The sequence below is a fragment of the Etheostoma cragini genome, chromosome 13, assembly GCF_013103735.1.
Source record: "Etheostoma cragini isolate CJK2018 chromosome 13, CSU_Ecrag_1.0, whole genome shotgun sequence".
Lineage (NCBI taxonomy): Eukaryota > Metazoa > Chordata > Actinopteri > Perciformes > Percidae > Etheostoma > Etheostoma cragini.
In genome coordinates this window covers 12539898-12555098 of record NC_048419.1, presented here as the reverse complement: position 1 = coordinate 12555098, position 15201 = coordinate 12539898, and the positions used below count along the sequence as shown (strand labels likewise).

Below are 15201 nucleotides of genomic sequence, written 5' to 3'. Positions count from 1 at the left end.
GTTGGGCAAATTTCAAAGCAGCCCACAGGATCGACAGAGAATACTTGCTGCCATGTGTTTAAATACAGTAAATACTACTGATGTTTACAATATGTACAACTCTCTTTTCTTTTTCACCACAATAAAATGAGTGGAAATGTTGCACTTCCAGTCAGATACAACATGATCTGCTTGAGACGCTGGCAGCCAGTATGAGAAGACAGATTTAACAGCTTAACATGAGTGTTTGGCTATGATCGCTGTAATCTAACAAACAACATTATTTCTTGTTTTCTTTATCCTCTGATAGAAACCCAGAGCTCCCAGGAGAATCATGGGGTGCAGGTGGCAAGCACTGTAGGTAGCCTGTTTTTCAGGTAGCAGGAAGACAACAACTGCATCATTTGTGTAAGCTGTACAGTATGTACGTTGATTCCCCTGGTTCACACACTTGGGAGCTTGCGTGCCTCTGCACGAGAGGGATTTAAGGCCAGTTTGTATTTGTGCTAAGTGGGCCTTGAAGCAATATTTGGAAAATATGCAGCACCAGTTCAAGGCCAAGAGGTGATGGTCTTAAATATAGATGCATTGATACAGTGTTAGGAAACTTAATATAAGGGAGAGAAGCAGTTAACAGAACATTGTTGATCTTGAGTCCCTGCTTAATGAGCTCAAAGGGACAAGATGCCAAGGGACTGTTCTGTCTGTCTAAAAAATGACATGATTAGGGAGGAGGCAGGGTCAGAAAAGATACAGTGATGAGTTTAATTACACTGAGTAAGAAGCCGCTCAACTACAATGGCCCACCAGAGCAACATGAGCTGTGTTGTTGGGTACTTTAAACTGATAAAAAGAGACGGCCCAGGAAGCGGGTGTGGCAACTCTCTCAGGTAATACAGTTGGCTGTGCCAGTTTGATCACGTCACTGACAAGCTTTGCTAAGTGGCAGAAGAATTGACGGGGGATGCGTGGGCTGTTCAAAGAACTCAAGAGGTAATAAGGTCCATTTTGTGTTACATCTCTAATGGGATGATGAGTTTAAAAGCCAGAGTGAATGTGGCAAAATTAAGAAGAGAGGGGAGCCTTGGTGTCTCATGAGTACAGACTAAGAGGATTTAAGAAGGCAGCAGCACAGGGCACACATCATGTTCTAGGCCAAATCTTGAGTGCAGTGCAAATGTGTGTGCCATACGATGGTAGCAGAAGAGTTTTTTTTATTCTGTGTGAGACATATGCTCAATTTAGCTTAAACCATTCAAAGTATGGAAGAGAAGCTGCCTCACATGTTGAAGCTGTGTTTTAGGCTGACCACCATGAGACATTAGTTGTAGACACAGGTAATGGGGTGGCTCTGTGACAAGCCCTGCTTTAAGATCCAGTTACAGACATAAATCAAAATAGTATAGACTCATTTTTGATGAAGAGCAAGTTGCATTTGAGCCGTTTGGAAATGCAAAGTATGCCCAATGAATTGTCACTAAACACTAAGGACAATGTTTAAACACTAATGTGTGTGCACCTTAACGTTCACATGCAAGTTAATAAATGTATTTGTGTACAGCCTGCTGCATAAACACCCGTGTGCAGCGATATGCTGAATGGTTCTCAATCAATAACTTGCATAGCCTAAACAAAATGGTCAGCCCCGATTTTCACTTGTGAAATCTTACAAGGCTTGTGGGAGAGAAAAGAAGAAACCACTGTCCATTGAAATAATACAAATGCCCTTAAATACCACAAGTAACAATGAATATAGGAAAACAGAAGTAAATAATGCCTTATTCTGAATAAAATGGGAGTGTGACTTTAAAATGACTCCCTAACGGCGACGTCTACTGACCAAAGTCCACCCCTGAGCCACTTATGCATGGATCTAAAAAGAGAAAACCTAAAGTGTTGCGTGGTAAAGTTGATCATTTGATATATACAACAACCCCATCGGTACAGGATAGGACTACACCACACACTGCTAGCCTACTGCTAGCACTTCAGATGCATGTGTGCATAAAGGACTTGGTCTTAGATAGGCTATGCCACAGTGTGGTGGGTATTAAAGCATTAAAGCAGGACGAGAGCCTAAATATAACCTAGGAACCAATTTGCTTAGGGCAGCGTGATTTTCCACACGTGATACCGGTGATACAGGCCGCTGTCCCTGGTCCTGAAATTGTACCGGCTCCATGAAGAGCATGTGCTCGATGTTCATGTGAGACGCCACTACAATTTTAAAGAAGAAACAAAAATGAAAACGGTATATGAAGCTACGAGATGCATTAGAGTGTGCCTTATAGGTTGATGCGGGTTTGCAGGATGCAGATAGTTCGATACACATGCACTGCAATTCCTCACAAGCAACAGTGCGAGGCGCATGTCTGATGCAGTTCAGGGGAGAGAGAATGGGAGAGAGAAAGAGAGTTTGATTGATCATGTGGGCTATGGGAGCCTGCGAGAGTTGTCGAAAATTGCTGCATAGACGCCCCTTAGGCACCTATCTGGTACCCACTGACTCCAAACCATGCTGTGGCCATAATAACCCCAATTCACCAGAATGCCTGTTACCAAAAGCCCTGAACCAGGGGCTGCTAACAGACCGTCCATTCTTCCGGGTTGGACTTCACCGGTAATCCACAATACATTAACTTACCGCAGTCCTCACACAAGATCTTCCCAACATCATTTTTTAGATTCTTCACACTGGTGTCCCGAGGCGCAAACGATGCCTTGAAAACCAAGGGTTCGTCAGTAGGGTCCATGAAAAAAATGTACTTGTGATTCTTCTTCACTTTGGTGCACGGAGCCTCAGATCCAAATTCCCCCACGGTGACGAGCTGTTCTCGCTCCAGACCCCCGCTGTTTAGGGGCCAAACATCCAGCACTTTGACATTCACACGGTACGGCTCCGCGGAGACGTTCACAGGCGTAGACTGCACCTTTCCCTCGATCACCACGGCTGATTTGTAAACCTGGTCCTGCAGGGAATTCAAACTCGGGGAGTAGCAGGCGAATGAGACCCCGATGACCAGCATGGATAAATGTACTGAATCAAGCCTCATGCCGCCTGCTTTGGCTCGGTGGTCGCTGGTCGCGTTGCGGCAGGGCTCTCTCGGCTGCGGGGCGATGGCGATGGAGCTGGGTTGAATGAAGAGACAGCAAGTAGGCTCCAGTAGCGCGGCAGCGCGGCAGACCTTGCATAAGTGTCCATGCCATCGGGATCCGCTGCTTTTTCGAGTGATTTCCAATGGGTAAACAGCAGCTTTGAAACGGGGAAACCGCGGGATGACGCTGGGTTTCAAATCCAGTCACTGCTTTCTGCTAATAATAAGGCATTGGCGGATTCTCCCCTCCATAAGATGCCCCTATGCTGCCATAGTAGCCTTAACTGCAAGACGACGCCACTCTTATCTTTGCCCAAAAATTGCAGTGGTGGGGTACCGCTATGATGGTTTTCTGGATCATCTGCAGCGGAGGAAAAAGACGGGAAATTCTGCAGTGAACCACAAGTTTGGTAGTCCGGTTGCAAAACATAAGCCACGTTTCATTCCACAAAAAATAAAAGAATATTTCTGCTCGGCAGCTATAACGCCAATACGGCGCCTTCCACCGTGGCTCTCCCTCCGCTTCCCCCACTAGCCACAGACGGAGAGAAAATAATGCCGATTGCCCAAGGGCTCAGTCAACAAAAACGCAGGATTGGAGCACTGATACACAGGCAACCGATGGACCAAAGGGTCGATCTCCTCTCTCCCAAAACCCAGTTACTGTATGTCGATCACTCCATGGTGTTTTATCAGCGGTGATCTCACGTTATCATGAAACAAACTAAATCCTAAATCCATGACTGTCCCTCCTCAAAATCGCATCTTACTGTAGCCACGGTATTACTCCAAAAATGAAATAGGTTCACGTTGAAAAATGCAGCCGCATATAGTCCGGTGGGCCCAGAAAAACCATATGGCTGCGATGACTAAGGCTGCGAAAGCATATCAGATTCTTCAAGAGACTGTTTTGAATGAGTTTTGCGTCTCATCCCATTAAGTCATGCCCTGCATTCAGGTCACATTCGCTGCTCTGACTCTAAAAAAAAAAACTGATGTTGAAGCACCGCATGAAATCCATACAGCTAAAACAGCTGCAATATCCGGGTCCAAAGCAAAGCGAAATAAAACATGTGAATCACCTTTGGAGAAAATAAAAATAAAATCATGCTTTTCTGTGTTTTTAATATTGCCTAATGTGACGTGTTCACATAATAGCTTTGTAAAGGAGCACTCTGACACAGTATTAGAGCTAACTAAGAAACATTGTTTAACACTGGAATATTAACACGTTTGACTATCATCAATGGCCATATTTAGGTCAAGTTATGGTTATAATGGTTTGGTTTAACCTAAATGCCAATCAGAATGCGGATAGAGGATGTTGTACTCACAGTGTATTCCCAAAGAGCGACATCTGCTGACCACAATGTATTTAGAGCAATTTAGCACACTTGCTGTACATGCTGTCGCCTACATAAAACAGCAAATGTATTAAAATAGAAAATGAAATAATCAAACACACCCACACCGACACAGTGTGTTTTCATTTATGCGCATGTCCTGCAGACCTGACACAGACCTGGTCGCTCTCCGTGGTGCTGAAATTCAGCACGCCCTATACATTAGGCCTATATTGCTGATGTAAGAGAAGAGATACAATAATGTATTATTGTGTAAACTGAAGCCCTGTTTACTGTAACAACAACTGCCAATGTGCTTTTAAACAACACTTGTAACGTCACAGAATGGAGCACATGGTGTAACACTCATTCCCTGAAAGGTTCAACCATGCAGAGTGAGACACATGTCAAAACATCGAGCCCAAATTCAACGTGCTGACAGTAATGCTCACTAAGTTATATAGACACTGCCCTCTATTACAGTTGCAAAAACTGTTGCCCCTACCTGTTACCATCAGAAGGCGAAGCTGCAATTCCTCAGCAGCACCGAGAGATGGCGTATGCCATCTGAGTTCCCACAGTGCGTGTTGACATCAGAGGTGAAGCGTGCGCCGTTGAACTTGTGCGTGTGTCGCTCTCCGTGCCACGACTCGCCGTTTCTTGTCCATCTTGTGAAGCAAGCAGAAGCAGTCCGCTGTGGCGTCATAAAGGCCTTCGAGCGCATTCACATGTGTCTTGTTTCCCTTGTCTGGTCTTCTGCTGCACACCGTCGAGGCTTTAAGGCGCTCCACGCATCAGACCGAGCGGTGTAAGGTAGGTTATGGGATCTCGCTTGGTTGGAATGACGCTTTATTTACATGTCATCTAGATTGTTACTGTCCTGCAGCGTTTAAGTGTCCTGACGCGCCTCCAAGAATATGTCATTGCTTCGCAGAGTTTACAGAAGCATTATCTACAGCATACGACCGTGCGTCTGAAATAATAATGGAGCTGCATTTGGAGCAGCGCCACTGCATTCCGGTGTTGGGATGTAGGGCAAAACTTTGGGATGTGATCACGGCGGCTGCCTTTTACAAACTGCGACGACACCTTTTTAGAGGCTGAAATTTGAGTTGGACGTGGCATCCAAGCACAACTGATTTTACTGATTCATATTCAGGATTACAAATCGGTCTGAGAAAGTAGCCTAGTCATTGATGATGGCTGATTAGACAGGTTGTTTTGGGTCTGTCGGAGCATGTGAGAAACCACTGCACAGAGACAGGGTCTATATGTAGCCTAGGCTATAAGTAAATTAGACAAAAATGCAACTTGTCCCATTTGGGGTTTTTGGATTAGAAAGTTGGATACAATCAAAAATTGTATAGGCAGTTGAGGCCCCAGGAGGAAAAGGGCTATTCCATTTTAGACAGGGTACAAAGAAAAAGATTCTACCAAAACAACACGAGCTTGTTTGACATTCACTATAAAAAGTAAGTATATAGGAATTAATAAGGCCTACATGTGCGTGGATCCAGACTCGTGTTTATTCCATAGCTGGTTAAAAAAAAAAAAACGTCACAAAAGAGTGACACAACAAGGCCAGATGCAACTTTTCTTTAACAATAACAATAGAAATAAATAAAAAGGTAAAGAATGAAAAGCTTGGGAAAGAAAATTTCACGAGGGTTCACCACCATGCGGCTAGAATCCACACGTTTCAGCATTAAAAGCCTCGAGGCCTACCTCGTTCTGAATATCAGAAGGAAATAAAAGGTTTAACTTGCCCTGCCCTGTTCATTATTTATTTAGTTTAATTCATTTTTGCTTAAGCAAATGCTGGTTTGTCTTATAAAGATCCCTAATAATTTAGTAAAATTGTGACCTGCCCATACATTAGTCTAGTAGGCCTACTGGATTGTGTGGGACAAAACGTGAGGATTGTTGTGGAGGCGTTCAGGAGACCTTTGCAGGGCCTGTCCGAATGATTATCACATCTAAACGTGTTAAGGTTCAATATGAAAGTTGAGAAAGAGGAAATCAGCTGAAGGGTAAGTTCTTTATGCCGTCACATTGTCACGTCGATTCACATGAAGGTATAGAACTAAATAAGCAGCTTCATATTTTGACCCAAACGTTATTTTAAACTACTTTTTTTCAATAAAATGAACGTCACATGCACATATCTTAGCATGTTTATTACAGCGTTTTAAGGCTCATGGTTGTGTTATTATCAATAATTTGTTTTAGTATTTTACTTATCAAATGTATTACTTGTAATTGCTTTTTCCTCATAATTACCGGGAATAATTAGGCAACTTCACCTTTGACATTCTGACTCAATATCCCAATCTATACTTGCTCATTTCATATTATTTGGATCATTAGCTTTTAGATTATGTTATGTTATTATGTTAGTCCTCTACTCAATGCTTCTTTTATTATTTACGAAATGTTATTCTGTATTTGGAACGTCTTTACATAACCTAGGCTACATGTGCAAAGCAACATTTGACACAGGCCTTTAAAATCAGTCTAACTATTAATTTCTTAATAGTTCCCCGTGTGACAGTAGTCAACAGCTATACGTGTCTAGTAGGAGCATAAATGATATGTCAAATGTAAACAGATCGCAGGTGTTTTAGTTTCTGGGTATGTCTTCCGTTCCAGGCCCATAACCCGGCGCAGGCCTCCAGCCTGTAGGACGCCTACACGGAGGACATGTCAACGTTTCTAATATATTCACAACAAGTCTGTCAATGCGCTAGATTATTTTATTTTTATATTTTTAAGAAGAAAAAGAAAAATATGATGCATGCTTAAACATTAAACTCACAAAACGTGAAAACAACGGATGAGAGCAGTCGGAGAGCGCACAGCTTCGCCAAGGCAAATCCACTCCCACCACGGTTCCGGGATCCTACTGACAACCAGATTAACCAGACTGCACCAAAACCACATTAACTCCCAGGCTCAGGGCATTACGGAGTTTGCCCATCTATCATTAGTAGAAAAATCGACTTGTTTCAAGCTGAAGAAAATGTTAAGGACCAATGCTCAACCTTTGAAGATGAATATTTGTGAAGTGCATAATAAATCTGCCCATTGACTGAACGAATTCTGAATGCACTTCTAATTTAAAGAGTTCAGCTGCTGCTGCCCATCCTTTTTACCCTGAGGAGTCCAGGACAGGCTACGGCGCACATCGACACCGAACGCTTTTACGCACACAAAGAGTCTCCAAGATCCATCCACCTAAAGGTGGAGAAGGCGTGGTTAAAAATGAGATTCTACGACTGTAGGCTGCTGGATTGTCAGCTGTTTCACAATAGTCGTAAAATACACGTGACATTCTTTCTCTCATCATGAATATTTTTATTCGACTTTACTGGAACTAATATCCCTAAAGGCCAGATTGAATTATAAAAAAAAAATGTACTTGGGAGTTCGTTTTTAACATGCAAACAAAATTGCTGTTTTTTTTTATTTGAATTGCTTATATCAAACTCTGCGTCATTTATCAGTGTCTTTTTTTAAAATCAGAAGGTTTATTTTTCATGTCCTTATAATTTGCCAGGAATGCCAAAGTTGTTTGAGAGAAATATTAAAAACCCTCATAAATTCATACATAGTAGCACATTGGCACAAACGAATTTATGCTGAAGAAAAAGGCCTCTGTAGCATATAGATTTCTAGATGTAGCCTAGCCTGAGATGTGTTAAAACGGTATAGCCTATGAATGTGTAGGCCCACATTTCAACATGTGCGTGTTTTGGTATTTTTATACAATAACTGTCTATGCTGTAGCCCATAAACTAGCCTACACAATAAGAACAAAGCAAATTCTGGGTATTATTTGCAGATAAACTGTTGTAGAAAAAAAGTCAGTCTGAGACAATTAATATGACTAGTTGTTAAATGTGATGACAGTGTGCTACTTAACAATGAAGAAGTGGTGGGCCTATTAGCATCATAGCCACTATACTGCAACACAACGTTCAGACCAAGCATGGATGGTGAGGCCACATTGAAAATCTTATAAGATGTGGACTAAAGTCATAAATCATATGACTATTATTTTATAATAAATATTATTGCATTTGTGTTTCTCATGTGCTGCACGCACAAGATGCTGCAAGTGTATGCACAGATCATGTTAAATAATTGGGCGATATGTTTGGACTATAGACCTAGTGAGTATACGAATAGAGTCGTTTTAACAGTGATCTTACTGACGTTTTAATTTTCCTCTGTGAAAATACAGCTTCTCAGATGAGTTCAAGCTGATCACTAACTACAGTTAACTGGAGAAAGATTAGGCCTACCTACCTGGTTAATCTCTCCTTTTTTAAACCTCAAAGATGGATATTTGTGTCGCTTTTAATCTAGACGTGGAGGCCAACTCCTATCATGACATAAACTAGTTGAAACAACGGTGAGGTACTGTAGGCCTAAGCGTTTCATCCCTTAATGTTGGTCCTAAAACCCCAGCCGTGGGTTAGAAGGCGCTTTTTCACTGTGCTGCATGTTAGGCGAGCGCATTTGAATTTCAGTTGTGAAAGAACAACTTTTGGGAGCATTTTTTTTGAAAATAAATAGTGGGATGTTACTTATTCCACATGAGTAGTGCGTTTTGAAATACATATTTGACAAATTGTATTAATGCTGTGTCATTTCTGTGTAGGCCTGTGTTTGGTTAAAGTTGATAAGGTTCAAACTGACTAGTTAAAGCAGGACCTATGGATCCATTGGCTTTAGGCTGCAGGGTCTGGTAGTGGGCAAAAATAATTCACTAATGCTTTTGCATTACTAGTAGCCTACTAATACAATGCTGTTAAACATTTAAAAAAATATATATTATTGGGTGATGAGTAATGAATTGCTTAGGGCACGAATGTTTACAAATTACTGGAGGGATTTGATCGCCTCAACAGGATTTGAAGAAATCAATGAGTTTGGCCCAACTTTGTATCCGTACACAAAACTCTCACACTTACGTTAAGCATGAATTTGTTTGTGTTAAGTTACCAAAACTAGTTAATTCATTAGGTTGTACATTAGACGTTTGCAGAGACGGTTGTGCTGTAGGCCGAACAGTGCTATAGAATGATTAGTATTTTCTTCCCTTACTTTGAAACAGAGGGCAAGCTAGGGTCTTTCCAGGCAGCAACAGCACCGTCCTTATCAGAGGCTGTTTCTGAACCAGGTCTGCGACAGATGCATTTCTCGACCGTTGGTTTCGTTTTCGACATAAGTGACAGTTCATGCCTACACCTTGTGGGAGAAACCCGCCTATAGATAAGACACAGCGTCCTCGCTCTGCATTAACGTTTTCTCCCCTTGCCTTTTCATACCTCTATAGATCTCGCGAGAGTTCCTTCGTTCACTGTGGCTGGCCGTGGCTTTGCAGCAGACAGAGGGAGAAGGCAGGCAGCATCATGGCGGACAGAGACAGTGGTAGTGAGCAGGGAGGAGCAGCCACGGGCCCAGGCTTCGGTCCCGTGAACCCAGCGACAGGAGGGGCGGGCTCGGCTTCCGGGCTCCAGCATGAGACACAAGAGCTGGCGTCGAAGCGGGTTGACATCCAAAACAAACGCTTCTATTTGGACGTTAAGCAGAACGCGAAAGGCCGCTTCTTGAAGATAGCAGAAGTCGGGGCCGGTGGAAACAAGAGCCGCCTCACTCTCTCCATGTCGGTGGCGGTCGAGTTCCGTGACTACTTGGGGGACTTCATCGAACATTATGCCCAGCTGGGTCCGAGCAACCCGGCGTTGGTACAAGACGAGCCCAGGCGAGCACTCAAAAGCGAGTTCTTGGTCCGAGAAAATCGGAAATACTATATGGATCTGAAAGAGAACCAGAGGGGACGGTTTCTGAGGATCCGACAGACCGTTAACCGGGGGCCCGGTTTGGGATCCACGCAAGGCCAGACGATTGCTTTGCCTGCCCAGGGACTTATTGAGTTTCGTGACGCTTTGGCTAAACTTATTGACGATTACGGTGTAGAGGACGAACCTGCAGAGTTGCCAGAAGGGTCATCATTGACTGTGGACAACAAACGGTTTTTCTTCGACGTCGGATCCAATAAGTACGGTGTGTTCATGAGGGTAAGCGAGGTGAAGCCAACGTACCGCAACTCAATTACGGTGCCGTACAAAGTGTGGTCCAAATTTGGGAATACTTTCTCTAAATATGCCGAGGAGATGAAGAAGATCCAGGAGAAACAGCGGGAGAAAAGGGCATGCGAGATGCAGCAACAAGAGGAGATGCAGGCAGACGATGGAGACGAGGATTGATGTAGATAGCAAAAAAAAAAAAAAACATGCAACAGTAATGAAAATAACAAGAGAAATATAATTAAAAACTCTACTGTATAAAGAAAGAAATCTAAAGATTTAACTGTAATGGTTTAACTCCAAGGGAGCATCACCCACAATATAAGAAACCTCCACAACCTGACAGTTATGACATGTTGTCTCATCGCTGGATGTTATCCCACTTATCCACCATTAATACAGTAACAGGCTGCTAAACAAAGTAATAACATTATATTTGAACATTGTTTCCTACTTGACAAACAATATTGAACTGAGTGTTTATTTCCCTTATTAACAGAAAACTTTTGTACCAGTTAAAGCTATTGTAAAAAAAAAAAAATGGAAAAAAATGTTTGCAATGTTCAAATGAAACAATTGCCGAGCACCGGGGAAAGACAGTTTTTCCTTTTCAAGCTAATGACGTCAGCACAAATCAGATATTTTAATTTTTAAAACCAAAATTCAAAAACTGTGTAAAAGGTTGTCACATGTACTTGCCATCCTATTTACCTTTACCTGTGAGTACAGATGTGTTTACACATAAATCCTATGAGGGCTAGGCCTGCTTCGAAAACTGGTTAGATGTCATGCAGTATAAAAGGAACATATAGGCATTTTTATCAAATGAATTAAGTGCTCTATTTGTCGTGCAATATGCATTGCATAAAAATCAAATATATTGAACTGGTCAATGGTTCTTGACATGATGTTTGCCAGAGGCATTCAAAGAAATATGAATATTGTAATTTTGTTTCAGTTGAAATTGTTGCCATGCAGATGGATATATTATAGACTACCTTTGTGTCTCGTTGTTCATGCAATGTGTTCATCTTAAAGGTACTAAATGTGTAATCGATAGAGGAAATGCAGTGACAACATGTAGCAAACGGCCTGAATTGCAGATTGATTACTTAACAAGACAACTCTCTACACAAACTGTGCTGATTGGCTTAGTGGTCTGAAAAAAAAAGATTCAAAATTTAGCAGAGCATTATTGGTTAGTACATCTGAAATGTTTTGTGATCTTGTTCAGTCATAAAATCCAAATGGTGCCAAGGAGTGCTGTTGCTGCATGCTAATCTGCACTAAGACAGATTCCGTTGGGTCTCCCAAAATATTGGTTCAAGGACCCTTCCATATGTATCTTTATCTGCCTGTAGTGTACGAATCTCAACTTTGAGTACAGAGTGATTTCCATCCAAATGCTTGGTGTAGTTGCAACAGAAGTTGTTTTAAAGCACGATTGTATAAGGAGCGACCTTGCGAACAGTAATCAAAATATCATCATCACCCAATCAGATGGGCCACTGAGGAGCACTGGACAAGCCAAGGTGAAGCGGGTTCCACTCACCTGCTGGTGGACTTCCAGTAGTGTGTCAATGGATTTGCCCAGTCCAAAAGTTTAAGATCGGACGGTGTGAAGTTCAGTGGGGCTACTTTGACACATCCTCATAACTCCACTTCAGATTTGTAATCCCAAACATCTAGCCGGGGTGATGAGTTTCTGTTTTGGTCTAATTGTAAATATTTGGGCTGCCACACAGAAAAACTGGTTCTAAACCAGTTCAGTCGCATCTCATAGATGTGTGATAGCAGTTTTATAAATACTGTCAGTAAACTTCAGAGAAACTGGCAACAATCAGATAACGTCATATTTACCTCAGCATTGAATTAAATGATTGCTCCCATGTTTAGATTGACTTGAAACCAGCAAACTAGACAGTCCTTGACCACCTATTTCTGGAGCCTCTGGTATAGCCTAAATTATACCTGATTGGGAGCATCCTCTTCAGCATATAAACAACCTGGTGCCTTACACACTCCGCATGCTTACACGCTGGCCTGGTGCTTTGGATCGCAGTTTGGCTTCTTTATGTTAGTTTCCTCTCTCTTCCATTTTTGTGTCTCAGCCCCCTTGTGTGCTAGCGCACAACTCGTGGTGCTAAAAGGGTTTGTTACAAACTCTTAAGAAAAACTTGGAGCAGAATTCTTAACTTTTTTCTGCTACCTTCCATCTTTCCTAACTTCATTGCCATCCCCATTCCCCAGCCATCCAGGTATCGGCCTACATGTAAACATGGAAGGGGGTGGTCACCTAGATGCAAGATGATGCAGAAGAGTCAGCTCTTCACTGGCCAAGCGCATTAGCTGGGAGAGCAGGGGCTGATTGGGAACATCGGTAGTGACCTGAAATGATAGACATTCTTGTTGGAAAGCCCCCCTTTGAAATGCTCGTTCTTTGGCTTGGGTAGTTATGTGTAAGTTGTTAGTCGCTCAGTTAATGGGGAGCAACAAGCATGTCTTGTTTTGTCTTTTGTTTTACGCAGTTTTACCTTTTCAGCGTTATTCCACGTTATTTGTAATTTTGGAATGTTTTCGCCCATAAAAAATATATCTATTTTTTCTGTGCAACATTTCATCACTGTGTGCAATATCGTATGTGCCAATGGTGGCAATATAAGTATATCAATTAAATATATGATTACTATTTGAAAGCATGTGACTGAATTCCATGTTTATTTCTCATGAAGGAGTTGTATGCCTTTATTTGCACTCAAATCTCCATCTTGGAGTAAAATATAGTAAACCAAGGTCTTAGCAGTCTGTGGGGTCAAGCAGTTCACATAGTACTTTAACTTGAAATAGAACAATGTCACTGCAAGTATGCCTCTCTTTAGGAAAAGAGTAAGCTTGGCGTATGGGTTGTTGAAGGTAGACTAAACACACAATGGAGTTTTTGTGAATAGGAAAACTTAAAAAAAAACAGTGAAATCTCCATTTTAGCTTTAAGCTAAGAAAAGGTGCTTCAGTCCAATTCTCATTAAAGTGTATGGTGAACTGTCTTCAGTGGTTGTTGTGTGTAGCACTTTGCTTTCCCAGGTTCATTAAATGCCTGACCAATACTTGTTTAAAACGATCTCAAAAAAGAATGTCGTTATCTCTTTTCTTTTCATTTTTTTTTTCTTGAAGATGAAGTATTTGATTTGCTCATTTGGTTTGGATGCATTAAATATAATTTATGTACATTTGACAAATTAAAAAAAATAAATTTAATTTACCCTGTGAGGGGAACTCTACATTCAAAATGTATGTTTTTTTCTGTTTCATTTCTTGTTAGAGAGGGAAAAAACTTTCCAAAATGTCTACAAATCACTGATGAAAAGTATGTTTAATTTTGATGTAGTGTTGTCCACAATGTCTGACTCTACATTTACAATGAAGCTAATTACTAAAGCTTAATTTTACAGCCTTTAATATGCAAACTTTGCAATGGCAAGTTACTGATGACTCATGTCTACTTAGAGATTTCTACATTAGTACTGTATGTATAATACCAGGCTGTAAAATAAAGCATTACTTTGTTCTCTATTCATCACGACTGCTATTTGTGTTCATCTGTATGCAACGATTGCTGTTCTAAGAGCTTTATTTCTTAAATAACACTAAAGAAACCAGAGCTTATTAAGCAACCCAACACAACCTGCATGACTTTTGTTGTTGCTGTTGCAGATAACCTTTTCTTCCTCTGGTATGGGTTTTGAGATTTGCCATGCAGTGATTTAAAAGAAAAGCAGGTCACAATGTTTAATTATTAGTACTTTTCATTTAATAGCTATTTAAAAGTTAGATGGATTTCTAGTCACAAGTGTGATTTCTGGTTAAATGCATATTAATGCAATGGTGTGACGAAGATGTTAAAAATGCATTATACTTAATGCCTTAAAGGCGTGTTGTGAAGTTGATGGTCTCTCAGCCTCTTAGCCCCCCTGCTGGCCAGGAGGAAGGGTGAAAGCACCAAAGGGGGCGTGCTAAATTGAAATGGACTCCAGCCCAGATGCCAACTCACACTCTGATTTTACTCTTCGTCCAAGAGATCGGTTTAGGTCATCACGGCTTTGGATGCACAAGTGCAACGCATCACAGCTGGTGATGAATTGTACTAAGTCTAACCAAGACTTCTTTGCATAATGTCTTGATGAAAGGCTACAGGAATCCTTTTACTTTTATCTGTGAGTTTGTCAGTCATGCTACAATAAAGAAGATTTTAACAGGAATGCTGCTAGGGAAGACTGATATAACAGGTTTAGCCTGGTCCAGCTGCCTCACTGCTAGTAGAGAAAGAATTACTCGATCTAATTCATATGGCAATCATCACCTGAGCACTCCCTCACAGCAATGTACAATGAATGGCCTGCTACAATGTAGCCTACAACATCCAGCCACTTTAGGGGTGTTACTGAGCTTTTCTGCATATGTTTGGAAATGCAGCCTTCATTTCAACATAGCTTCCATTTTTATTCATCTTTGTAATTTAGTGCTCTATGGTGAAGCAAGTTGGTTTTGGGTGGTGACGTAATTCAGATGAGGCGACTCTGGTTATGACCACCAGAGGATGCTCTTTACTTATAAATGATAGACTCGGAAACAGAAGCAAGAGGAGAAGAAAGAAGAAGAAAGTCCCCTTGGCTTTAAATTGGTAGAATTAAC

General features: G+C 41.5%; 2 protein-coding genes across 4 annotated transcripts in view; one reads left to right on the top strand and one right to left on the bottom strand.

Moving 5' to 3' along the window:
* The window catches only part of nrg2a (neuregulin 2a), a 68197-nt gene extending 64181 nt beyond the window's left edge, over positions 1-4016 (bottom strand). For 2 of the 3 annotated variants that reach the window (XM_034890617.1, XM_034890618.1), the window contains exon 1: positions 2624-3032. In XM_034890617.1, the coding sequence (XP_034746508.1) occupies positions 2624-3032 (409 nt within the window). Of the gene's footprint in view, positions 1-2623 lie in introns of all 3 variants that reach the window. The other variant, XM_034890619.1, reaches the window with a different exon arrangement.
* A 967-nt stretch (positions 4017-4983) lies between these two features.
* Positions 4984-13640, top strand: puraa (purine-rich element binding protein Aa). Its single transcript, XM_034890624.1, has 2 exons — positions 4984-5230; positions 9759-13640. Exon 2 carries the CDS (start codon positions 9835-9837, stop codon positions 10690-10692), a length of 858 nt encoding a protein of 285 aa, XP_034746515.1. The 5' UTR covers positions 4984-5230; positions 9759-9834; the 3' UTR covers positions 10693-13640.
* The last annotated feature ends 1561 nt before the right edge of the window (positions 13641-15201 follow it).

What these genes read in the sequence shown, in the direction of transcription:
- puraa (XM_034890624.1), top strand. Translation starts at nt 9,835, where the DNA reads ATGGCGGACAGAGACAGTGGTAGTGAGCAGGGAGGAGCAGCCACGGGC.